At 35.9% G+C, this 27,803-nt stretch overlaps 1 protein-coding gene across 1 annotated transcript in view; it reads right to left on the bottom strand.

Annotated features, from left to right (window-relative positions):
- The window catches only part of LOC109102835 (potassium channel subfamily K member 9-like), a 46,708-nt gene extending 19,194 nt beyond the window's left edge, over positions 1 to 27,514 (bottom strand). The window contains 1 exon segment of the mRNA XM_042745223.1: positions 26,044 to 27,514. Within this exon segment, the coding sequence (XP_042601157.1) occupies positions 26,044 to 26,605 (562 nt within the window). The 5' untranslated portion in view covers positions 26,606 to 27,514.
- Positions 27,515 to 27,803: the final 289 nt, after the last annotated feature.

Raw genomic sequence — 27,803 nt, 5'->3', positions numbered from 1 at the left:
CTAGTTAATGTTTAAAGTTTCATTTTAAGGAAAGAAATATACTGTATATACAGTATTTCAGAATTTGTTCTATGTCTAGGTCACCAATCAAGTAAGTCAATATGGGATCATGTGATACTACAGATGGTCTTGCTTCCCAGCCTGGCTATGTGCCCAAGGTTCCTACTACTCCCTTTGGGGATCAGGTGGTGAACTTGCAAGTGCTAGCTTTGCTCTGTCTCGACCGGGCCTTGAGATGCTACGTAGACCGGACACAAAGCTTTAGGACCTCAGACCAGCTCTTTGTCTGTTACAGAGTTCGGCAGAAGGGGAAGGCTGTCCATAAGCAGAGGATGGCCCACTGGATTGTGGATGCCATCACCCTGGCTTATCAGGCACAGTGTGTGCCCTGCCCATTCAGGTTCCGAGCTCACTCTACTAGAAGTGTTGCATCCTTTTGGGCACTGGCTCATGGCGCCTCACTGACAGATATTTGTATATAGCTGGGCAACCCCCAACACATTCGCTAGATTCTAAAGCCTTCGTGTGGAGCCGGTGTCCTCCTGTGTTCTCACCTCAAACAGGTATTGGCACTGAGAGGCCCCGGTTAGTGTTGGCTTGCTAAAACTACTCCAGAGTGTCCGTACTGTAGACCCTATCGAGCTCCTCCATTCCCTCGCAGCTGGCACCAGGCCTTTCTCCCGATGAATCCTTGAGAACTGGTAGAAGGCTGGGTTCCATATGTGAGACATAAGTGGATCCCATATGTGTAAAGTCCACGGTATAGCCTCAGAGCCCGTGTTTCCCCAGCAGTCTTCTGCCATTTCCTAGAGGGTTTCAATCACCTATAACTGTCCATATGCACCTAAACGGATGTTCATATGTGTATTTGCTCCTGAGACCTCCTTCGGGAAGGATGGGGCTTCTGCAGCGGAACGGGTATGTTTTCCCAGTGTTATCTAATCTCACTGAGTGGGTAGTGCTACGACAACAGTGAGTGGTCTTTTGCACAGGGCAATGGATGGGGCAGCATCCGTGGTGCTTTGGTAGAGGATCCCAATTCGTCAGTCACTGATGTGAGGTTGAGAGTGACCAACTAAAAGGGAATGTCTCGGTTATGTATGTAACCCTCGTTCCCTGAAGGAGGGAACGGAGATGTCACGTCCTGTCACCATAGCTTCTATACCACCACTGAGCGTCCGGGTCACTGGCTCGGCTCCTCAGCAAAAACCTGAATATGCGCTGCATCTGCTGTCTACTTATACTCGCACCGCGATCAACAGCAGCTGGATGCAATCATTGCATGTCCACTCAAAGTGGATTGGTCTCTCTTAGCGAGATCCAAATTTGTCGGTTACCGAAGTGACTAGTAGTGACCAACTGAAAGGGAACAGTATTGTGCTGTCAGACTGCATTCATTGTGTGCTAATCTGAATGAGGCCAGAGGGTAAATCATCAAGCACTGGAGGAGATGAGAACACCAGGCAATACACTGTGTTAGTCAGTGCACTGCGAGACCCTCCAAAACACTCTTGTGTTTGGATATGAGTGCAGTGTAAATGAATTGAACGGAAATTCATGATTCAGAAATGAAATTATACTCAAGTGAATGGAGGAAAAGTAATGTGAAATCTGAAGAAAGGGATAAAGCTGTCTACATGCTCTGACTCAATTATTCAAAAATGAAAACGGCCAACTGGAAAAGACATCGCAATTCAATATCCACATTTTCCCATGAGGTAACATTGGTTAACTGGTATACACCGGTGACTTCCACTTAATCGAAAGTGCATATGCCTTTAAGGTTTCATTTGAACCCCTGTGAAAGCATTCATGTTCAGACAGGACAGAGAACTCAACAGCCAGCCGAAATATGTGTTTAAGAGCAAAACTAGATGCAACTAAATGATTCGCATTCATACAGACATACGTCACACACATAATTACAATTCAGACAGAGTTAGAAACAAAAGATAACCAGACGAAATTCATGTTTGTCAAAGTTTAACTGTTTTAAATTGACACAGTTTCTTAAAAACATGGCACTCAGAACCTTAAAATATAATGAGACACAATACAACAAAGATTTTCAAAAAAATTAAATTACCATAGACATTGTAAGAATGTGTTCTGTGTGAACGGCCCCTGAAGCCATCCCTCAACTACTTACAATGCACATTTGTATGTGTGAACATATGAATATGAACTCTGTCTGAAAGATGTTACAGTTCATCCTAACAAGGCACTAAGTAGCAAGTTTTCAGTGTCAAGTCTATCACTTGTCTTCACTGCAAGGAAAAATGCTCAACAAAGTGCCAAATCACAATCAGTCATTCTATAAGTAATTTTCCCATTCATCTTCACTTAGGCAAAATATTCAATACAGTTCTAAGCCATAAACCAAATCAACCAACTCAGATATTACCAGCTCAATATTATGAAAATAATTATAAAAAAAAGAGAGATTGGTGAAGAAAGGTGAGATTTCACTGTTTTCAGGACTATGCTGCAAAAAAATATTTTGTCATGTGTTGCTTGTCTTTGTCACAGCTGATTAAGTCAAAACTCTGATTAACATGGAAGTGATTTGTCACTTGACACTGTTTGAAAGATGTTTGTATGAATGATGTATCTCTCTATGAATGTCTGAATCACAGTCTCAGTGGTGTTTATCTGAATGGAGTAACCTTTAACATGCTGTCTTAGCTTGTTTCACTGGCATTTGGCTTCTCCATTACTCTCTCCCTCTACTGTGACATCTGACGTTCACGCAGCGGGTCAAAGCAACATGCTATTTGATGTTCTACACACTCTTACCATAGAGTAAACTCAAATAATGCACTTATAACTACTAGCACCATATTTCTTTTGTCCAGTTTTTTTTTGTACAGTGGTTGATGGTATGGTAGTGTATGATGTTGTAAATTGTTATTTTGTACATGGGTTTTTTAATGCTTTGTTTTTGTAGGTTTTATAATTAAGACCAAGTAAAATGTAAGGAAAAAACAGAATGGAACACGGTACATCAATATGTTCTCTAAATGTAAATGTCTAGAAAGCATACAATGAATTATATTAGCAAAGCTTATGACCTAAACAATCTATTCTACCAACCACTAGAATATAGAAAAACGCTTATAACTTCTGATCACACCACAAAAAAAAAAAAAATCAAAAAAAAAAAAAAAAAAAAAAAAAAAAATATATATATATATATATATATATATATATATATATATATATATTATATATATATATATATATATATATTGCATAAGTCATTTTGTCCTGTTTTTCAGTGCAAATGTTTCAATATTCTTAAATCAATACGTTTACTTGAGAAGGGAAATTACAAGATAAGAAGTCTTGTTTTATGAGAAATTGATCAAAATGAAGTTTGATTAAAACAAAATCTGTCAATTGACTCAAGGGAAAAACAAGTTTTCATTCTCCATTGACAGATGTTTGTTCTTAAAGTTACTCAAATTTGTTCGATTTCTCAAAAAAAAAAAAAAAAACACGATTTTGTTCAATTTGCATTCAAGTAAATTAATCTTGATTTAATGTTTAGAGGATTTTTTTTTTTTTTTTTTTTTTTTTTTTGCAGCACATGCAACATTTAATTCCATGACTTTTCATTTCTTCTACAATTTAAGAGCTTTTTAGGCCTTAAATTGCAGAAGGGCAAAGTAAGACTTTTTTTTTTACATTAAATTGATCATTTACCTCAAAATGAGGATTCTGTCATTATTTACTCATTCTCATGTTTTTTTTTTTTTTTCTTTCTTTTTTTCATGGAATACAAAACTTGTTTTGATTTCTTTTTCTTTTTTGTGAAAAGTCATTGAACTCCAGTGTTGTTTAAGAGCCCACTGTCATTTGTAGGTAAGAGTAAGATACTCAAATGATCTCCTATGAAGAATCCTACAGGTTTCATCAGCATGAATGATGAAATTATCTCTTTAATGTCTACTAAAACTTGTTTCCTTATAGAAATGGAATAATAAAAATATGCATTTACTGCATGTCTTCCAAGAGACATGTAGAATTTGTCAGGTTTTGGAAACAGCCATAAATCCTAACCACAAAAACTCAGAGGAAAAAGATAAGGTTGATACGGATACAATTGGAATGACATTTCAGGACCAATAAGGCATTTGACCTAGGAACATGTCCTACTTGATGAAATTGCTGTAAGCATGGGATGAAATGGTCTGTCTGAGAATAAATTGTCTTATTTTAAAGAAGATGGACTAAAAATGGTTCTAGAGCAAGTGAAGATCATTGAGTGCCCGGCCCTCTCACACACATAATTTTTCCCACTCAGAATCTACAAAGGTTATTTACACACATCAATGAAATTGCTCAGCTGTCATCTGCCATTACATCATCACCCCGTACAGACACACAAAAGCCATCTGTATCAGCCCCAATTCCTGCATGCCTGCTGATTGCTACAAGTGCCGCTCTTCCTCCGGGCAGCTTATATCCATGGTTACGGGACATGAAGGGATGCACAGGCCGTCAGGACTCTCAGAAATGGAGCTGAGCTATGCTAGAGGAAAAACAGATCCATCAAACCATGAAGGAGTTTCTGCTTAAGGAGCAATTACATGCTCCGGCTTTGCTCAGCCCCCTTTCTCCTGTGGGGATGTACAGCGGGGGAATAAGATCTGACAGGGACGGTAAGGTCAAGTCTGCTGAGACATCCTCACACTTAAAACATAAAAAACGCAGATTCCATGTCCCATATTATCATTTAAATTAAAAAATAAAAGGACGTTCCTTCATTTCATACATCTTCATGCATCCCAGTTTACCTGAATTCACACTATACAGTATATGTTTGCATGTATTTTGCCAATGTTCTGCTGATTTCCAAAGAGTTCCAGACTTTATCTGGCATTAATATTAGTACAAATGCTGCATACAAGCCTCATATCACCAAGTATAATGCCAAGCATCAGATGGTGTGGTGTAAAGAATGCCGCTAGTGGACTCTGGAGCAGTGGAAACTTGTATTGTGAAATGACACATTGCTTCTGTTTTGCTGAGTCTAGGCTTGGTGGATGCCAAGATGAACATAACATGCCTGACTTATTGTGCCAACTTTAAAAAGTTTGGTGGAAGAGGGATAATGGTATTGCGCCGGGGTTGGACTAGGCCCCTTACTTCCAGTGAAGAGAAATCCTAAAGCTTTAGCACACCAAGATATTTTGGAAAACGCTATGTATCCAATTTTGTGGGAACAGTTTGGAAAAGGCCCTTATCTATTCTAGCATGACTGTTCTTCTTGGCTTCTTCTGTCCCTGATGGTCTTATATAAGAAAGTATTACTATTATTTAGCATGGACTCATTAAACTGATCAAAAGATACAATAAAGGCTTTTATAATGTTGCAAATGTTACCATATAATAAATGTTACTGATGACCGGAGAAATGATGCTGAAAATTCAGCTTTGTATCACAGGAACAAATTACATTTTATAATATATTAAAATCAAAAAACCCTTTTTGTATTATAATAATATATCTGAAATAATTTTTTTTTACTGTATTTTTTACTATAAGAAATTGTACATATTCCAAAATAAATCATTATTTAAATAATGTAATATGACTTTTTTATATTATTGATTTTTTTTATCAAATAAATACAGTCTTTGTGAGTCTTCTTTAAATACTTTTGAGCCGTAGTGTGTGAACAGTAAATACATACATACATACACTAAAACTACGAAGGCTTCATACTTTAAAGCCCTGATACATTCCAGAATTCCAAAACAGCCAATATATGTTGCTTTTTTCCCCCAGGCAGGATCATAATCTTATTACATTTCTTTTTCCATGTTGTTTTTTAAGACTTTTATTAAGAACTTTTATTATGAACGTCAACTGCGTAACTGCGATATAGATGATAATCAAAAACAATCAAAAAACAGCCATTAAACTGCAAGCACAATGTGTCGTTACTGGCATTAATTCCTAACTTAGAAGAAAAAACTGATGTATAAAAAAAATGTGGTTCTAAAATGACTGCTGTGAGGAAGATGAGCTGAGCGGACGAGGGCTCACAGCCCTAATGATCACACACTGATATCTTGTCAAATTTAACACAGACATTCGTTAAATGGCAGAGAGCTCAAGCAGATATCACAGTTATGCACATCAAACGCTGTGTATTTATAGTCTGTGTAGATGTGTACCTGCAGCTCACTCTGTGTGTGTGTGTGAGTGTCACACAATGATGCTCGAGTGACAGAAAAACATGGTGACATGGCAGGAGCTACTTATGACCCCGTTACCCTTTAACACACACACAAACGCCCACACATCTCCTTCAAAAGCTGCTGTCAGATAAAATGTGCACGCATAAATATTTTTTTTATAAAAATAAAAAAAATTCATGCTCTGTTAGTATCTACTGTTCTTATCATACCATATTCAAACATATTCAAATACCATATAATAAACCTATATGTGTATATCTAAAAAGAAAAAATTATCAAAGATTTTTTTTTTCCTTGTTGCATTGTTGGGTGGGGGGAGGGTGGGCATTTTTTACATTTGGGAACATTCCATTAGTATAGCTACAATAAAACACACACACACATACACAAGGAAACATTTCTGTATTATAAATAAACTGCAGTGTTATAAATAAATAATGGTTAATTTATTTTATGAAGTTATGTCATTTCATTTCAGGGACAAATTTGGAATGAATGAAGGAATGAATGAAGGAATGAATTAGTAGTTAGTAAATTGTTTTTCCAAATGAAGAGACCACTCAAAAGAAAGGTTTTGTCATATTTAACTAACTTCAGGAGACAAATTTGTAAATAAATAAAAATACAAATAAATAAAAAAATAATGAATTAATTTCATTGCATGAATGATAGAATATTAACTTCGAAACTAACCATATTCAAGAATTTATTGTTTTTTACTTTTTTTAATTGTTCTTTTTAAATAAAGCTTTTTATACTGTACTTACTACAGACTTAACACACATACACACACTAAAGGAAACAGATTTGCATTTTTAGAATAAAATAAAAACAATGTCTTCATTAATAAATAAGACTCCACAAATGCTAAAGAGGATTTAGCAAAACGTGCATGAGAGATGGAGGGGCAAGCGCTCGTTCAGATGGGCTGTGCTATCACATTATTGCATCTAGCAGCAAAAGCAGTCTATTTTAAACAGGGCCACCCTGCCAAAAAGTATTTAACCACAGATGTCACACACACTCCCACACGCATACACACACTTGCACCCTCTAAACTGTAGACGGAGCTGTTTAGTCAGCGTTAAATTAAAATTGTGCATGAATGATTGTAGCAATTAGGTTAGAAACAGCTCAATTACTGTCTCCTTACCAAACAACCCTCTTCTCACACATACTTGCTCTCTATTTTACTGTACATGCATTAACACACACTCAGGCAAGTTACTGTATGAGGTCATCCTGATGCTCATAATGTGATGATCTAAAATCTCACTCTAAACATCTCAATCATCCCTTATTTCAGGAACTTCTGACAATGTGAAAGAAGCTGCGCTTCAGAGTAAGACGAAGCCGTTCCTTTCATATCCTTGTTAGCCTTTTCTCTGAGGAAAACGCAAGCCCTCTAAACTGTTGTATTTCCTTTGTGAATTGCTCCTGGAAGAGAGAATGAAGTTACTGAGACCCGTTCCTGAGATGTCAAGAGAGTCAGAGAAAATAAGAGCATGAGAAAAGCAGAAATTTCCTCAAGAGATACAAAACATCAGCCCTTGCTTTCCTGACACTGCTGCTCAAATGCTAGCCAGTCCACCGGATCTTACTGGAGAAGAAGCGTATAATATCAACAATCCCCTGAGTGAGCCTGACTACCAAAACTACACCTATTAAGATCTAAGAGGGCTGTGTTCTACAATCTTGTAGTATTGTAGCTTTTAAATGAACAGTTCGCAATTAATAAATGTTCTGTCATCATGTCGTTCCGAACAACATGATTTGCTTTCTTCTGGAGAATTTTTGAAAGTGATCCTAGCCAATCTTTTCAATATAATGAAAGTGAATGTGACTATCAAAAAGACAAACAATGTAATAATAGTACCATAAAAGCAATCCATATTACTTGTTTTTACAAAATATTTCAAATGTTCTTAAGTCATCTGATAGGTTGATGAACAGAGCAAAATTTTAGTTACTTAAACTAATATCTTCACATCCTAAGGTGTTTTCATGAGAGTTTGTAGTAAAGCAGCGAGTCTTTTCAGTTAACCAGTTGATTCAGTCAACCAAACTGGGATGCGTTTCCCAAAAGCATCGTTAGCCAACTGTGGTCGCAAGTTCTGTCATTACCAACATAGTTTAACGAATCATTGTTTTCCAGAGTCCAAACGAACATTTGCAAACAGTGTCGCAAACATAAGTGGTTGGAACTACAGCTCTCGACCTGTGGTTAGAGGCATAGTTTCTTCTTAGTAAGACATATGGGCTTAAATAAATTATACTCTTAGGCACATGAAACAAGCTAACATGCAGTATGGTCTATATCTTCCATTCAGTCTAAATACAGTGTCGTAAAAAGATTCAGCTCATCAAAAAAAAAAAAAACGTTTATATTACACAAAGATAACCCAAGTAAATACAAAACGCAGTTTTTAAATAATGATTTCATTTATTAAGGGAAAAAAGCTGTCCAAACCTGCCTGGCACTACATAAAAAAGTAATTGCCACCTAATTCTAATAACTGGTTGTGCCACCCTTTGCAGCAACAACTGCAATCAAGCGTTTGCTGGCACTGAGTCTTTCACTTCACTGTGGATGAATTCTGGCCCACTCTTCTTTGCGAAATTGTTTTAATTCAGCCACATTGGAGGGTTTTCGAGCATAAATGGACTGTTTAAGGTCATGCCACAGCATCTCAGTCAGATTTAAGACAGGATTTTGCCACTCCAAAACCTTCATTTTGGTTTTCTTGAGCCATTCAGAGGTGGACTTGCTTGTGTGTTTGGGATCATTGTGCTGCATAACCCAAGTGCGCTTGAGCTTGAGGTCACAAACTGATGGCCTGACATTCTCTTTCAGAATTTTTTGATAGAGTGCAGAATTTATGGTTCCATCAATTATGGCAAGTCATCCAGCAGCCCCAGACCATCACACTGCCACCACCATGTTTGACTGTTGGTATGATGTTCATTTTATGAAATGCTGTGTTGGTTTTACACCAGATGTAACGGGACACACACCTTCCAAAAAACTTTTGTCTTATCAGTCCACAGAATATTTGCCCAAAAGTCTTGGGGATAATCAAGATATTTTTTGGCAAACGTGAGATGAGCCTTTGTGTACATTTTGGTTAGTAATGGGTTTTGCCTTGGAACTCTTCCATGGATGCCTAGTCTCTTTCTTATTGTTGAATCATGAACACTGACTTTAATTGAGGCAAGTGAGGCCTGCAGTTCTTTAGATGTTGTTCTGGGTTCTTTTATGACCTCCTGGATGAGTCATCATTGCGCTCTTGGAGTAATTTTGGCAGGCCGGCCACTCCTGGGAAGGTTCATCACTGTTCCAAGTTTTCTCTATTTGTGAATAATGGCTCTGACTGTGGCTCTGTGGAGTCCCGAAGCCTTAGAAATTGCTTTATAAGCCTTTTCCAGACTGATACATGTCAATTATTTTGTTTCTCATCTGTTCTTGAATTTCTTAAGATCGCGGCATGATGTCTTGCTTCTTAAGCATGCTTCACTTTGTCAGACAAATTCTGTTTAAGTGATTTCTTGATTCAACAGGTCTGACAGTAATCAGGTCTGGGTTTGGCTAGTGAAATTTAACTCAGCTTTCTAAAATAATGTGGTTAATCACAGTTCTTTCATGATTTAACAGGCAATTCATTTTTCATGTAGGGCCAGGTAGATTTGGACAGCTTTTTTTCCCTTAACAAATGAAATCATCATTTAAAAACTGTATTTTGTATTTACTTGCATTATCTTTGTGTAATATTAAAATTTGTTTGATTATCTGAATCTTTTAAGTGTGACAAATATGCAAAAAATGTAAAAAAAAATAAAAATAAAAAACAAGAAGGGGGCAAAACCTTTTCACAGCACTGTATATAAAAGCATAATAAGCGCTGTTTTTCAAGATCCCTGGAGTATGACATGAGAGGGAACCTGCAATGAATCAAACATCAAATAAAGCAAAATGAAAAAAAAAAAAAGTAAAATAGTCATCAGGTGACATGTTCAATATAGCAGCATCTTATGCCGAGTTCACACTGCATGACTTTCAAAGTCATCCAATCACCGTTGTTTTCACACTGCAGGACTGTCTGGGATAGCATTCAGTTGCTGCTGTGTTCACACTACATGGGATCGGCGAAAGGAGGTTACACACTGCATGATTTTATAATAGGAAGAATCACCGACTACTTTGTCTGGTCCACAAACTATGTTTCATATAACTCTCCAAACTTCCCACTGCCCTCTAGCCTATCTTGCTCTCTCATTGGCTGTAGGTTATTGCTGATGTGTTTTTCAGTCAGAACTCATTTTACACAGCAGGATTTTGAATCACCGACAGGTCCAGATAATTAGCATGCCAAATATTTAACGGGTGGTTGATTCTCTCAGATTGTGTCTTTAATAATTCACACTGCATGATTGTCACTCACATGAACAAGCACCAATTTTCCTCTGATTTTGGGCATTTGTTGGCGATTTCTCACAACCTGTCGGCGAGTAAAAATCTGTGCTAAAATGGTGCAGTGTGAACTCAGCATTAGAGATCTTTAATTAGTTAAATAGCAGAAGTTATTACTCCACCACATGCGCATGACATTATTAACAATGGCTCTATATTGATGAACTAATGTGGTTCAAACAATGGAGATGCGGCCGTGTTCAGGAAACAGATTGACTAGGTAGTTTGTTTCCACAAGAAATGCATCATACGGTTGTGGTTAATCAGAAAGTTACATCATTTAATGGGAAATGCAGCCCTGGTCTGAATGATTCATTCAGGAATACCATTGATCTGATAGAGTTCAACTCAGTGATTCAGTTGATTCAATTTAAGCATTTAAGCACTCACTGGAGAGATATTATCAGTAAAGGATCATTTAAATTTCAGGCTGTTTGTCACATAAAATTATTGCATGACTTTGGAACAGTAATAAATATGGAAAATTTATGAATAAATACGCACATGAGTTTTACTGACTGCATTTATGGTGCATCCTTTGTTGGCTTCTTCATGTATGTTATACAGTACATGTATAAAATACAGTACACATCAGATGAGAACAACATTTTTTAACTGAACTGAGTTTGCAATACAAACAATTTTATTCAACTCAATTAAATTAACACTGAGCTAAACTGAGCTGAATAACACTATTATCTTCTGAAGAGAGATAACCTGTCATAAAAAATATTAACTTTACCCCAGACAGTCTGTGTCAGAAGTGCAAGTACACCAGTCACGATTTCTGGGAGCGTTCCTGCAATAAGACTGTTCATTAAACATAACCCCCCGACATGAAATGACATCACTAACACCTGCTACACTTTATTGTTATTCAGCAGGGAAGCATCAAGATGTCAGTCGACAACCAGACCTCATACTGGATGGCAAAACAAAGAGTGAAAGCACAAAAGATGAGGAGCATAGCCAAATATTAGTTATGCTGACTCACAGGAAGAGAATAATTAAGGAGGAGGAGTGGAGATGAAAGGAGAGGAGGGTGAGATATTAACTTCATAGATCAATATGTCCTCTTTTAGCTTGCAGGACTTTCTCAACAAGTTGAGGGGTGTAAGAGAAGAGACTAAATGAGAAGATATGGGGAAAGAAGAGATGAGAAGATTCTAGATGAGGGGAGAAAAGACAAGAAGGACGAGACAAGGAGGAATTAAACCAGGAGAACAGATGAGATGAGGAGATACTACGAGAACAGGAGAGAGAAGAGGTGACCAGCTTCTCTTTGTCAATTTAAAAGGAAAGCAGTGCCCTCTAATAAAGTCATTAATACATCATATTTTAATCATCTACCGTATAAAAATTTTAAAACACAATTTAAAATTTTCACGCTGCTTTGAATAATAATGGAGTCCACACACTTATTTCACATTACAGACTACAGGACACACACCGATCAACTCAGAAAAACAACTTCCAGATTTTCCACAGATTCATGTGTCCGATACATCTTTATACCATATTCAGAAATCAATATTTAAGGGAAATAACTGCTTCATGTCAATGTTTTATTAATAAAATGTACTTTTTTGATGTTAGTCCACTGGCATGCTGAATGTTTTATGAGTTCTATGAGAAGGTTGAGATGGGAGGGTGTGTTGTGATATGGTATTGTTATATGTGAATCTACAACAATCTGAACACACACACACACACACACACAAACACTCTTATTATCTCGATAATGGCGGAATACGTGATTTGACTTTGGAGGAGAAGAACTGTTGAATAAAGTCTTTTTTTTTATTGTACACAAAAAGTATTCTCGCAGATTCATAAAATTGTTGTCACATGGACTGTTTTACCAATGTCCTTACTACGTTTCTGAGCCTGGCACATTACAGTTGCATTACTGTATTTGTTGGGTTGCTGTGTGTTGTTGGTTTTAAACCTCTTGGTCTTAATTTGTGTTCTGAAGATGAACAAAGGTCTTACGGGTTTGGAACGACATCAGAGTGTAATTAATGAAAGAATTTTCATTTTTGGGTAAACTATCACTTTCAGCAAATGAATAAACAGGCATAATTAAACTGCACAGTGGACATTATTATTGTTTGTAAAATAACTCATAAACGGTAATTAGCTTGACTGCAAGTGCACTAGCTTAAGGAAAAGTTAGAACTGCTCCATCTGGTGGCCACATAGTCACCATGGTAAAATCATTTTTAACAGATTTCTTAATTATGGAAAATGTAATGACACTTCAATATGCATACCGTAACTTTAATATTATAGTTCATATTAAAGTTACGGTATGCATATTGAAGTGTCATTACATTTTCCATAGTATCTATGAAAGCCAACTGATTTGTCAGCATTAGTTGAACTTGAACAACATCCGGTATTCCAGGAATGTTTAGAAGAAAAAAGAAAAAGAAGTTCTTAATAATAATTTTTTAATGTTTTTTATAGATGTGTATCTTTTTGTTTTATTTTCTGCCATGATTATTAATTATTGTTGCTTCTTAAAGCGAAGATTTTCGAAATATTTAAATATTGCATTAATCTCATTAAATACAGAACTATTAAATCCACCTCCAAAAAAGAAAAACAAGTAGCTCTTACAACTTGTTGGTGCTCTTACAGTATCTGCAGAAGCAAATAAACCTAAAGCTATCGATACAGTAGTTCCCCATATCTAAACATGACATTTAACATCCTGTAATATTAAACATGAACTTCTCATTTCTGCACACAAGCTCCTGTATCTCCCAAACCCCTATTAGCTTTATTTCTACCAACCTGACCCTTGTCTAGACACCTCAGTTAGTTCTCAATCACTTCATAATTTATTTACTAGCTTAACATTGCCAAGTTTGTGAGATGTGTCATCTCATTGGGTTGGAATACTAAAACACCATCATTTACCATCAAATCAAATATGTTTCATCTAATTATATACAGTATGTGGCTTATTTCACTAGTGGCACCAAGAAGACTTTGGGAAGACTTAAATGATTGTTGCCAAACAACCTACCCAACCAGCCCTTCAGTAATTGTAGACATGGTATTGGAAGATACAAAGGTCCGTGGCTTTACCATATGAAGATAACTAAATTGGATCACATGTGACTTGATAACCAAACACTTTACAGCCTTGGCGTAAAGTCTTTAATATTTGTACTTTAATATCTAGTTATGTAATGCAGTGATGTTCATAGATTTCTAAATGTAGCTTAAGTGCCCAAATACTTTATGGGGCCACAGTGAAAGTCATCAAACTTTGCGCCTCAAAAGCGCCACGCTGTGAAGAAACGGATTTGTTTAATTCATCTCACACGAAGCTGCCCTTTTCCCCAGATGTCTTTCAAAATTAAGTCGTGACCACATTGAGCACTCAGCCCCTCATTTCTTGTAAGTGAATGTAGAAATTATGTATATATTTCATATTTTCCACCATTTATCACTTGAAATAAATTGCAGCCTTTATGAAAATGGCCTGTAATTATATCCACGGTTTAATTCATTCTCAGCTTGTACCAATTCAACTCCAAAAATGATTATGCTCAACAATGTACAGTAAATGAATTCCAAGCCTTCTTTTTATCAAATGTGGTGTTTTATCACAAGAAGAGCTCATTATAATAATCTTTTTAATCCTGCCAAGTGATCTGACAGGGCACGTGTCCTTCTGAATGCATTTGAAGTTATTTGCATCGATCAATGATGCAGCGGACTAATCGTTATGATATGACGACAGATATGCTTTAAACGGATGGAAGACATTCTGCATTCTTGTTTGCGTCGCCCATGCAGAGCGTAAGGTAAAGACAGAAGAAGATAATGTGTAATTATCTAAATGAATCTCAACACCGCCTCTAAAATCTTCCTCCCACTTAGCAGATTGAGTCCAACTGCACAAACACACAAATATGCAGACACACACATACAGTACACATACACACACTGCTAATGAGCTTTAAATACCTTGTTTTCCCACCTGTGAGAGAATGAGCATGCCAGAAGTGAAGAGTAGTAAAAAAATGTGCGTACATAAATGTATGTGTTTGTATGCATTTACATAACTATAATTATCCCCAGAAGTAAATTAAATAAGGCAAAATCTACTTTTGGAGACATTATGGGGATGAATATTAATTAAGAAATAAAACAAGTTAATATATTCTCTATGTTATTGTATTTTGCATACTCAAATGTACTACAAGGAATACCATGGTCTTTGAATGTGATATCAATATGGTACTTTGGAATTGCCACAGTTTATGTACAGTTTATTAATAAAATATTGTACAACCATATTAAATGCCTAAAAACATGTTATCACCATAAAGACATAGGATTACTGGTAGCACTTTATTTTACAGTCCTGTTCCTCATGTACATACTATGTACTTATTATAGTAATTACAATAACTATGTAATAACTAGGCACTAACCCGGAACCTACTCCTAAACCTAGTAGTAGTTACCTTGTATTACCAGAACTTTCTTAGATAAATACACTGTAAGTACACTATAAGTACATGTAAGTACACGTACTGTAAAATAAAGTGCAACTGGATTACTATATGGCAAATATCCCAAAATGCCTATTGTATACTGTACATCCAAAAATCACAGTATTACCATGGTACCATAAAAAAAATGTTTTTATATGGTTAAAAAATTGAGGATATGGTTAATGCCCCCAAATATGTTGTTACTATAATAAATCTTCCCAAAAACTATGGTATTGTCATGGCACGTCCCATCATATGTGTCCATTAAGATTGTGATGAACATTGAAAAACATGGTTATAATACATATTCAAAAGACCATTGTACATTGTATTAAATGGATAGTTCATTCAAAAATGACATTTCTGTCATTATTTACTCACCCTCAAGTTGTTCCAAACCTGTATGAATTTCTTTCTTCTGTTATATTTCTTCGTTCTTTCTTCTAATATATTTTCTTTATTTAAAAGAATATATTTGAAGAATGTTGGTAACCAATAAGTTTACGGTAGCCATTGACTTCCATAGTGTGAGGAAGAAAAAAAAATAATACTATGCACATCAATGGCTACCGTCAACTGTTTGGTTAAACTGTTATCAACATTCTTCAAAATATCTTCTTTTGTGTTTAGCAGAAAAAAGACACTCAAACAGGTTTGGAACAAGAAGAGGCTGAGAAAATGATGACAGAAATTTTTGGGGGGGGGGGTTAACTATTCCTTTAACAAAAACTATTATTTCCTCTCAGTCACAGGTATAAAATCATAGCAGCACACAGAAGAGAGAGAGAGAGAGAGAGAGAGAGAGAGTGTGTGTGTGTGTGTGTGTGTGTCTGTTGATATCTTACGGCCTTCTCGTTCTTATGCAATAAAAACGAGAGTGAAAGAAATAAAGAAATATTAAAACCAAAGTCAAGGGCCATTGAGAGCTGTCAATCAAACAGCGGTTTGTGTTTATGCTGAGACTTCCAGTGAGAGATGATATGCTTTCACTATGACACACACACACAGAGCTCTTTCTCTCAGTCTCTGCAGATTTAAACATCTCCTCCATGCTCACTTGATTTGCAACTCTATGAATAAGATAATGCCAGTTATCACAGACCTGAGCCGATTTTTCTCAGACACACATACAGTATAATCTACATATCACTGCATTTCGCAGTTTTTTCCCTCGTGAACATGCATGTGTTAGAGAGAGAACACACAGACGTACAGCACAGTTACATGCTGCCCTGCTCCTATGAAAATCTTCAAACAATGTTATAATCCAGCACTGACCAGAACTTAATGTTTTATTCATGCCGATGTGTGTCCCAGCATGCACTGCAACATTCCTTCATGGATGAATAGATCTGCTAATGCTTTCGGAGGAATGACTACAATAATCACACATGAAACTGGGTTAAATACTCAATTTAATAAATGCTAAATATACTCAAAGTTATACTCAATTACTATAAATGAACACATTAAATAATTTCTTGGTTTGAAAAATGAATTGCAATTTTGTGCAAAAAATATTTTTAATTTAATTTATTTCATATTTAGATTCATGTAATTTAATTAAATGAATTTTTCAGAATATATATTTTTTAAATATATATTTTTAATAAAATATTAAATAAAATGAAATGCACTTACAGTGGAAATGTATTGTTTATTATTTCCTATAGTAATCAATTATTGCACAAAAATGCACTTTCAGTGGAAGTGTTTTGAGCATTTGTCGTTCATTTTTCTTTACTATATTTTAAAGTAAAACATATTTAAATTAATTTAAAAGTATTTCCAATATAATTAAATAAATGTTTTTAAGTAAATTATTTAATTAAATTAATATTTCTGCCAAATTCTGCTGAATCAGTCCTCCCAAAGGTTCAGCTGTTACACTGTAAGGTTGATATGAAGTATATCTGTGGCCTATTTTAATTTGTTAAGAGAGTGCACATAGCATGCATCTAAATCAGCTTATATTTTTGCAATTATTTCTTATTCATTCATTAGCTTGACCTGTCAGTGCAGCACCTGTCCAGAGTGCTGTGTGAAAACAACAGCGCTCAGCATATATCTCTGACCTGTTAAAACCCCCATCAATAAAAATGTACTACAATATAAAAACACCCTTTTAAGAGCGCCATCCATTTCCCCTCGATGAAAGTGTTGTAACCGCATATTCAGTCAGCAAAGAAAGACCTCAACGGCAAGCCAGCTGAACTTAATTGAAAAACAGATCACTCATAAAAATGGCAAAGTGCCATGCAGCTACTGTTACACAATGGAGAAGGTATTGTAGAGGGAAAAAAAGCAGCATAACACTGTGCAATAAAAAAAAAAAAAGAATTCATCTAAAAAACTAACTGAGCTGGATTCCCATCTCTGCAGTTCTCCGTGAACGGGAAGATGATCCGAGTCACTAGATGAAAAAAAGACACAAGGTCAAATCATCCCCTGTGCTCAGAGCAGTGCTACAAGTGATGCATAGAGAGAGAGAGAGAGAGAGAGAGAGGGAGGAAAGAAAGAAAGAAAGAAAGAAAGAAAGAAAGAAAGAAAGAAAGAAAGAAAGAAAGAAAGAATGAATTATGGTATTGCTATAATACCACACACCCAAAACCACATGAAACATAAAAAGCATGTAACACAGACACACACACACACACACACACACACACACACACACACACACACAGTACATAAGAACCATGGTATTCATATGGAAAAAAACAACATCAACAAACCAGTACAAAAAGAACCATGGCACTACCATTTTTGGACATGTACTGTGATGGTATAACTGGAAGAAATATATAAACAAATTTTAGTACCATGGCATACAGTAAGTACCATAGTATTACCATAGCTGTATCATAATACTGCCACAGTACTATAATATGCCATCATGCCTAAATAAATAAATAAAGAAATTAATAAATAAATAAATAAATAAATAGTATTACCATGGTACATGCAAAACAAAACAAAACAAAACAAAACAAAACAAAACAAAACAAAATAAAATAAAATAAAATAAAATAAAATAAAATAAAATAAAATAAAATAAAATAAAATAAAACAAAATAAAATAAAAGTGTTTTTATGGTACACATCATGTATAAATAAATAAATAACAAATGAACAAATAAATAGCATTACCATGTTATATTCCTAAATAAATGCATAGTATTACCATGGTATTTCCTACAAGGTACTGATAGATAGATAGATAGATAGATAGATAGATAGATAGATAGATAGATAGATAGATAGATAGATAGATAGATAGATAGATAGATAGATAGATAGATAGATGCCTTTATCGCGTCGATTATCTCTTATTTTGGTCGCTATAAGGATCTTCTGTCAGATGATATAGTCTATATGAGAAATAGATACGCAGAGCATGTTGGAAATTAGTGGAAAATCGATTTGGCTTTATTGGATAAGCAACCGAGTGTGACTGTGGGCTTGTAGAGCTGGAGCTAAAAATAGCAGCAGAGAGAAGGAGTGAGCGGTCTAATGCTTCCACAGTAACACGCTGATAAAAGCCACTGCTGTTGATCCAAGATGCTGCCGCTTACTAAAAACTTTATATTTTGTGCAATCAAGCTTTTGTGCTTTATGGAACGAGAATGCTCATGATGGGAATGTTAATTGCTACATTTTCCACACACTCTAGAGATCTAGAAGTCTAGAATGAATGACGTCAGCCGTTCTGCTGATCACACACGGCACATTCTTGTGTTTTTGTACAGACGTTTTTTGAACAGTTTGGGAATGTAAAACATATTATTTTTGTGCCACTGACGTCACCAAAAGGAATCATGACTGTTCTCAAACAGGTTTCTTAAACACTGATCCGCTCCAAACTCATGATAGTCCCAGGATAGACACAATTAGGAGAGTATAATTGATCTGAAAAGTGTAGGAGGACATATTATAACTCTTATCATTAGAAATATTAATTAGGTGATGTAGCGTTCACCCTAACTGATTTGCTCTAAGTAGGTAAGTGGACACATGACAGAGGATCAGAAATTAACTTAATAATTGTCCCTTAGACTTGGTTTTCAGGGCAATTTTCATACCTTTATTATTGGATATTTTTTCTTATCCTATAGAACACACACACAGAGCATGTGACTAATTTATTCATATTTATTTCTAATACTTCAGTTAACTCAATTAAATTAAATTGTCCATCTTGTCCATTACTTGTAAAATCAAATAAATGCAAAGGATGGGGCTGAGACTTATTATTAAATTACAATATAATATACATTTATATTAAATAATAAAAATAAATATGAAAATAGATAAATGAACATAAAATATGATATATCAAACACTAACAAATATAAATAAATAATTATTGTAAAACATCAAACTGAATAGAAATACTAAAAATAAAAAAAGAAATAGATCAAATGTTTAAAAAGTACTAAACATGACAAATATAAAAATACAATATGAAGCAGCAATTTTTAAAAAGTAAAATAAAATAAATTAAAATAAATAAAATGAAGTAAATTAAAATAACACAAATGAATGAAAAAGCACATGCATAGTTCAATATACAGGACACTTATGAAACATCAAATGTTAAAAGGTAAATAAAATAATAAAATATAAATATATATAATGTTAAAAACTACATAAAATAATAAACATTAAAATATTTTTTAATTATAAAAATAGAATGTGAAATATTAAATGTTAAAAAGTTAATAAAAATAAGTAAAATAAGTAAATCAATCAAAATCAAACTAAATCAACAAACTTATGAAATACGTCAAAAGGTTAAAACGTTAATATAAATAATTTAAAAGAAAACAAGCAAATGAACAAACTAACAAACAAATTAATTAATTAATTAAATAATAGGAATAGAGTATAAGGGTTTTTTTTTTTTTTTTTTTTTGCCCAGAGCCCTGGTTAATTTCTGACCTTGTTACAGCTTACTGTCCAAGGACAGTTTACTGTGCTGCTGCCACTGGTTGGGCTGGAAATGTGCCTGTCTGCATTTTTCCTTCACACTGCTGCCAACAAAGCAAAATAACTCATAATTGTTCTGACATTTCAGAAAGTATTTGCTTGTAGTTCAAAAAGCTTTCGTTTCTTTAAATTCAGATTGCAAATAAACAGAATCGACTTTTTCCACTGCCCCGGGGTCGACTTTTTCCAGCTCTCCAAACTGACCCGGAGCAGTGGGTAAAGCGTGATGGCCAGCGAAGGGCCGCCTCTGTACGGAACAGCACATGCTGCATGGACAAACTCAGACGCACTCAGCCTCTGTGGAAAGGTGGAAACATTCCCAGCAATTAATCACGGCAAGTGGAACCAGCTCCCCGCGCAATCTGCTCGACGCCGAGTTAGCGCCGCACACATGACCAAGACACACAGTGTCTCCACGGAAACCAAGGCTCCAGGCTACTCTGACATTTCCACCCCCCACATGCATACACACACTCCTGCACATCCACGGCCTCCTCTACGCATCAAAACTAATACATCTGTTAATTATTAAAAACATACTGTCACTCGAACTGTGCTCCGAGAGCTTAGGAAATGCATAGGATCATAGATAGATATATAGACAAACAGACAGTTAAAAATCAACAAGTTTGTCAACTGTTGCTTATGAATATTTTTTCCTAACCCTATAAAACTAAATTAAATTAATAAACTTAAATAAACTGTCATTCTGAAAAATTATATCTGTTACTTATAAAATTAAATTTTCCTAATCCTATGCCATATTATTAATATTAATATAAATGTCTTATACTTCGGTTAAATCAAAACACTGACAATCTGAACAATATCATGTTACATTATTATATTATTAATCATAAAATCAAACAAATAGCTGTGAATAATGCACAAGGACCAGGGTGAAGCTTATAATAGAATATTATGAAATATTTCAAATGTTAAAAAGTATAAAAACATACAAATAAATATCAAAAACATATCAAATGTTAAAAAGTAAATAAAATAAAATCAGTGTAATGTATGCCAAATGTTAAAAGTAAATAAATATAAAATAATATATTATGAAACACATCATATGTTAAAAAGTAAAATATATAGATATAAAAAATACAATTGTGAAAAACATCACAGATTAAAAAGTAAATAAATAAGATAAAAATGATGTAAAAATATGACTTTTGCACCCATTTGTTTGGGTTTCCATCAAATACTGTGATCCACAGACATACTAAACCTCTTAACTCGCTTGAACTTCTCAACAGACAAGTAACAACACAAACTAATGTAGTTTGAAGCAAATGGACATTGGATTTAGTTTTGTGCTTGTTTTGAAAAGAATTTCATTTGAATATCAAATGCTTTCCTAAAAATAACATGTAAAAAATAATATAATGCAATTAATATTAGATTAAAGATTTAAATACACCCCATTCTTGTCTCACAGCTTGAGTGTTTGCTTGAATCCTCTATCAGAATGGAAAGAGACGAATTGCGTTCATGCTGAAACTTTACATTGCTAATGTACGTGTTTACGAGCCAAGCTGAGCCACCTGGTCACTTGAGGATCGAGCCAGTTCCATTTCAAAATCCAGACTCAAGAGATCAATTCAAATACAGACCCCAATTCTCCATTTCTGTGCAGATACATTCAGTAGTGATGGACTGAATGTGCCAGCTCAATTCAATTCATTGTACTAAACTGAATAAAATTATACAACATCTATCTGAGCCTGGTGACCCTGACATCTTACCCGCCAAATTACTGATTGTTTAGGATTTAAAAAGCAATTCAGCCAGAATTATTCTCAAATAAAGCACTTTGCTAAATAAACCACAATTAAAAACTAGTTACAGAGGTCAAAAAAGAGAAACAACTGATAAATCAGGAAGAATTAGCTTTAAACGTGCATCATTTATAATTTAATATATGCTGATGTTTCTTGACACTTCTAAATACAGTTTATAAGATGGTTTGCGTAAAGTTTCAGGAATCAGTAAAGTTAAACTTCTGTTTAACTTCCATAATCAGACTTATTGTGTGAAACAGGTTATTCTGAAAGATTTTTTTTCATCAGGAACTGATTGGATGAAATCAAAAAAGTGTGTTGAGTACACTCTCAGAAGAAAAAAAAAAGGTACAATAGCTGTCACTGGAGTGGTAACTTTTCAAAAGGTACACTTTTGTACCTTATTTACCCTTAAAGGGTGCATATAAGTACCTCAGATGTACACATGAAGAGAGAGGTCTGATTGTCCACATAAAAACAACAATAATATCAATCTCAGTTAAACCAAATAGACCTATCAGGGTATAAAAGCAATTCCTAACTTTATGAATCTAGTAAATAGTTTTACCAGTCTTGTTGTATATGGAATTAAAAAGATTTATTTATCCAGATTTATTTCAATAAAAAAACAAATTTCATCTTAAATACATAACAGGTGGTACGGAAAGTGAAGTTTGCACTTCAAACTGAACTACTAATATACTCATCATCAGATCTAGGATGCTTTGAGCGATACTGCAGTAGTGTAAACACACACACACATGCGGTGCACTGCAGTATTGTGGCTGTCCTGCTGAGGTGTGGCTTCACACACACACAATTTTCTCTTTCTCAACAATGCGATGATACACACAGATGAGATAATGAGGATATCTAGAGCCAGTCATTCTGCTGCTTTTGCACCACCAGAAAGAAAGAAAGAAAGAAAGAAAGAACAATTATATTAAGCACTGTTTTTAAATCATCCAATACTAGTAAAACCATGCTACTTTGAAATAAATCAAAGTACTGAATGATTAGCATATCCATACACCATGGTATATTACATTTTAAAATAAAATAAATAACAGTGTACCACATTATATTCAAAAAGCATTGCTCTGCCCAAAAAAAGGGGGAACAGATATGGTATTATCACTATAGTATATGTCCAAACAGCACTGAATTACAATGGTAAAGCAAGAAAGAAAGCTGTATGAAGTCACATGAGCACATCAGTGACGCATTAGTAAAAAATTTAATCAAAACCAATAGCTATATTCCAATGATCTGCAAATGATCGACAAATGACCAGCAATTACAAGCACAAAGCAACAGACAGTTTATTCAGTCCACAACACTGTGTGCTCACCTGCATGTGCGTGTGTGTTTCTCGTGATCATACTGTATACAAATGCACACAGCAGAACACACATTGTGCATTAGTGTCCTTTTACAGAACGGGATGCTTATTCATTATACACAAGATGCTGCTGTTCACACACTACTAAAACACCGTCAACACACTGAGTACCAACACTCAAGTACATTCTGTACAGTAGACCTGCTGTGTGGACACACAACATGCACTTCTGCGGAGCAGGCGCAGAACTTTTACATGTGCATATCAAATATGATTTAAAAAACTGAACTCATACTTTTTAAAGATGGAAATCTATCAATTTCATTTTTATTAACTTTTGTCTACAATTTCACAGTAAACATGGCATGAATTTTGAATCATTTCACTTTTGACTAGAAGTCATTTTTTCAAGTAAAAATAAATACAAAAATAAAGTATTAAATGTTAAAATGTAAATAAAATTAATAAAACAAATGAATGTAAAATAAATTCACGCATCCATAAATCAATACAAACTGTTATGAAATATATCAAATGATAAAAGTTAAATAAAAGAAAATAAATATAACACTAATAAAGTAAAAATAAAGGAATTCACTATGAGGTTCATTTTGTTGGCATTTCTGACCTTGTTTATTATTTTTGTCATGTCTTTGGGTGCTAATTTTACAATGACAAATGTACTATTTAATAAGAAATATTCATTTTTTTTCTTCATTTTTTTCAATTCAATTATTATTATTGCTTTAATTGGTAAATAATTTAGTTTCCCCCCTGTGTCCTCAGTATTACTTCCCAGCTACAGTATGTTAATCCCTCAAACCAGCAAATGCCTGATGACGTCATCCTCCAGGAAATGGGAAGTGACATCATCATGGAATACTGATGAATTTGAGGAATTCTGTGATGTTTTATGCTCTTCACTGATTTCTCACTCCATCCTGTTTGATAAAATGACAGAAAATGTTATAATTTCAAAAAATAAATAAACCGAGTAATCAAACCCCTCTTCATTTATGCCCTGCTTTAATCATCAGATTAAAATTTACATATTGACCAGAGCAAATATATCAGTCTGGTTTATACTTTTCTTTGAACAGAAAAGATTTTGAAAGATGCTGCATAACAGGAATGAAGCAGCTGTTAAATTAGTGTGTATTCAAAATGAGGAACGTTAGCCATTCAAAAGCAAGGCCTATAAAAGACCAGCACTGATTATATAAGCAAAATTTTTAACCTGTGAAAGGAAGCCAGCACCTGAGCGTTTGCAGCAGAGAGAGAGAGAGAGAGAGAGAGAGAGAGAGAGAGAGAATATTTGGTGCAGCAGAGTTACATTTCTAAGATAGATTTGCATTTACTGAAGGAAATTTACTTCTCGCAAAGCAGCACAGAAATAGTGCTGAAGTTTTTGCTGTGTTTCAGTTCTAAATGAAATGCTGCTTTGCTGTCGTCATGACACTTAGCATCATCTTTGCAGCGGCTATAGATGCTTCAACAGACGCAATAAAGAAAAGACCAATTAATATGCAAATACATCTAGATTTAGATGGCCTGAATCTACAATTCAAAATCTGAATGGAGTCTGAACACTGAGCATTAATTGCACAAGTTTAATCCTTAAGACAAAGGCTTTAGAAACCAAAACCAGAATGTCTGAGGAATATCAATATAGTGCTGCAATAATAATGTGCACGATCAGTGAGGGGCGACCCAGCTGTAGCTGCAGCCGGCACCTGTTGCATCAGGATTGATTTTACAGCGCTTCTACTGATCCATTAATGACACTGAATGATGATGCATTGAGAAATGAACTCAATCAGTGATACAATACTGCAACACGCAAAACTCTGGCCTTCATCTGACCTCAGCGCGTGTGTTTGTGCGCGAGAGAGATTATGAGCCTCTCCAGCACGTCTCATGTCCTCATATGAACTGTCACGATGCCTGATCATAAAGATGGATTATGAATGTTTTATGTGGTGCGGTGCTCGTTCACGCTGACTCTTGTCTAGTGGAGCTGTTCTTTCAGCACCACGGCACAAGGCTGAACTACAAACTTCACTACAGTCCACACTATTACATATGTTGCCTGTGAATATAGATAATCATGCCATATTGACAAATGTTTTATATAATAATAAAAATCAAGAAAAAAAATTAGTATTCCCATATCTCTTTAAAGATCATTATGCAATGCTTCAGCAGCTCGTGCACGTTAAAATCTCAGTATGCAAACACATTAACAAAATCAAAAAGACATTAAAGTACAGATTTCAAGCTTTTTAAATATATATAATGTCAAGTGCATTTGTGTCAAACACCTCAGGTTACGCATTACATAAAGTGACGATTTTAACACTTAGGTTAGAAATGTGTTTCAATGCAAATATTCTCCTTAGAACTTATAAACTACTTGCTTGACTAGTTATTTATGTAGTTTTTGTGATTTCTGAAATTACGCAACAAATGACACACCTGTGGTGTGATAATAACAGCGATTTTCTGCGCATTCAGAGTCCTGCACTAATAACGTCCCTTCATCTCGCCAGAAAGACCCCAGTCTGGACTTTTCCTCCCGCTGAAATGATTAACCAGGTACACCACGCGACGTCCATCATCATACCATACGAAGTGCAAAAAAGCTCTCTAAAAAGCCACACGTTTATATCCAAACGAGACTCTTTTCGCCACCTCGCGTGAAAGACACGCGGAGAAGCAGCCGAAACTCACCTATAGTGGTTATGACAGTGATGGCAAAGTAAAAGGACCCTGCAAATTTCCACTGGACCCCTGCTCTGTGCGGCTCGGCCTCCATGATGATGGTCTCCAGCTTTTTATAGTCATCCTCACTGATGTTGTACTTGCCCTGGAGGCGCTTCTCCTCAGCCTCCAGCTGCTCCTTCTCCCGCATCTAGAAGTCCGACTCGAGCGCGTCAAACACCGCGGCCCCGACCAGCAGATAGGTGAACGTGCAGACGATCAGGGACAGCGTCCGCACGTTCTGCCTCTTCATGGCCAGCAGGAACCGGCGGCTGAGGGGTTCATGTCCCCTCTTATCCCCCGGGAAGGCGCAGCAGCAGTCTGGAAAGGGCGGATAGGTACAGTGTTGCTGTTGCTGCTGCTGCGTCTTCGGACACCGGTTGCGGTTGTAACAGGTCCCTTGATCGTGGTCCTGGCAGGTGGAGAGACACAGCAGACTGCTGGAGCGCCGGGACCACAAGCCCTGCAGCCCGCGAACTCTGCGCAAAACCTGCCCGAACCAGAGCAAAGTCCTCCCGGCGCGCAGTGCCATCAACTAGCGCGCTCCCCGCGTGATCTCCAAAGAGCTTCCGAACTGGAGAAGGCGCCAGAAGCCACTGGGATTCATGCTCGAGTGGCAATTATGCACCTGTTAAATTTCCTTCTCCGCTGCGGTTAAACAAACTCATCGTCGTGGCAATCAGATATCCAAATTGCCCCGAACGTCTTCCAGAAAAAGTTTCCCCGACCTATTCATCTGAGGATCATCTTCAGCTGTTCTCACTCCGCCGGTGCGTGAGTAATGCCGGTGGTACCGGAGGAGGACCCGTGAACACGCAGCAGCATCATCTGATGAGCGGCGGAGACGCGCAGTGCACGACTGATGCCCCAAACGTGATCCAACCCAGGAGAAACTCACTTATTCCCGTGGCTTTGCCGAAACGCTGAGCTTGATGATCCTATGAACAACAGGTCCGAGCGCGAACGTGCCCATCTGTTTCCCCGGTAACGCGTGGATGGACGGATGGATGGATGGGCTCGAGTCTCAACTGGCTCCGCTCTGGTAAAGCTGCACTGTCACGGTATGCCACCACAAGCGTCCGCTGGCAGACTTCGGTGCGTGCCAACCTGAGAAAAAAAAGGGGGGAAAAAAACGCGCGCGCGCATCACCAAAGCGCACACACGGATGGAGACACTCCACACTAAAGACACACGTTGAGCTTGCGCGCGTGTGCTTTACGATCTCAGCTTGAAATCATTTGTGCAATTTGCACCTTCTCAACAGGTGACCTAGGAAAAAAATGGAATTCAGGTAAATCTGACTATTTTTAAGTATATCATAGAGAGCAGCTGCTCATTAAGTCCGGTCTAATCTATTATTTTATGTTGAATATGTGCATCAAAACACTTTTTTTTAAACCCAAGAGCTATTTAAATCTCAGAAATCCCTAACCATGTTAATGGACAGTGAAAACCATCGGCGATAGCAAAAATGCTTTTTTATTACTCTCTCTCTCTATATATATATATATATCCCCGGGAACACATGATAGGTAAAAATTGATAGCCTGAATGCACTGTAAGTCGCTTTGGATAAAAGCGTCTGCTAAATGCATAACATATATATATATATATATATATATATATATATATATATATATATATATATATATATATATATATATATATATATATATATAAAAGGGGTGACATGAATACTGCAATAAAAAAATAACTTCCCATAATAAAAC

This window comes from Cyprinus carpio, chromosome B19, assembly GCF_018340385.1.
Source record: "Cyprinus carpio isolate SPL01 chromosome B19, ASM1834038v1, whole genome shotgun sequence".
Classification (NCBI taxonomy): Eukaryota; Metazoa; Chordata; class Actinopteri; order Cypriniformes; family Cyprinidae; genus Cyprinus; species Cyprinus carpio.
This window is presented reverse-complemented; position numbering and strand designations above follow the sequence as displayed.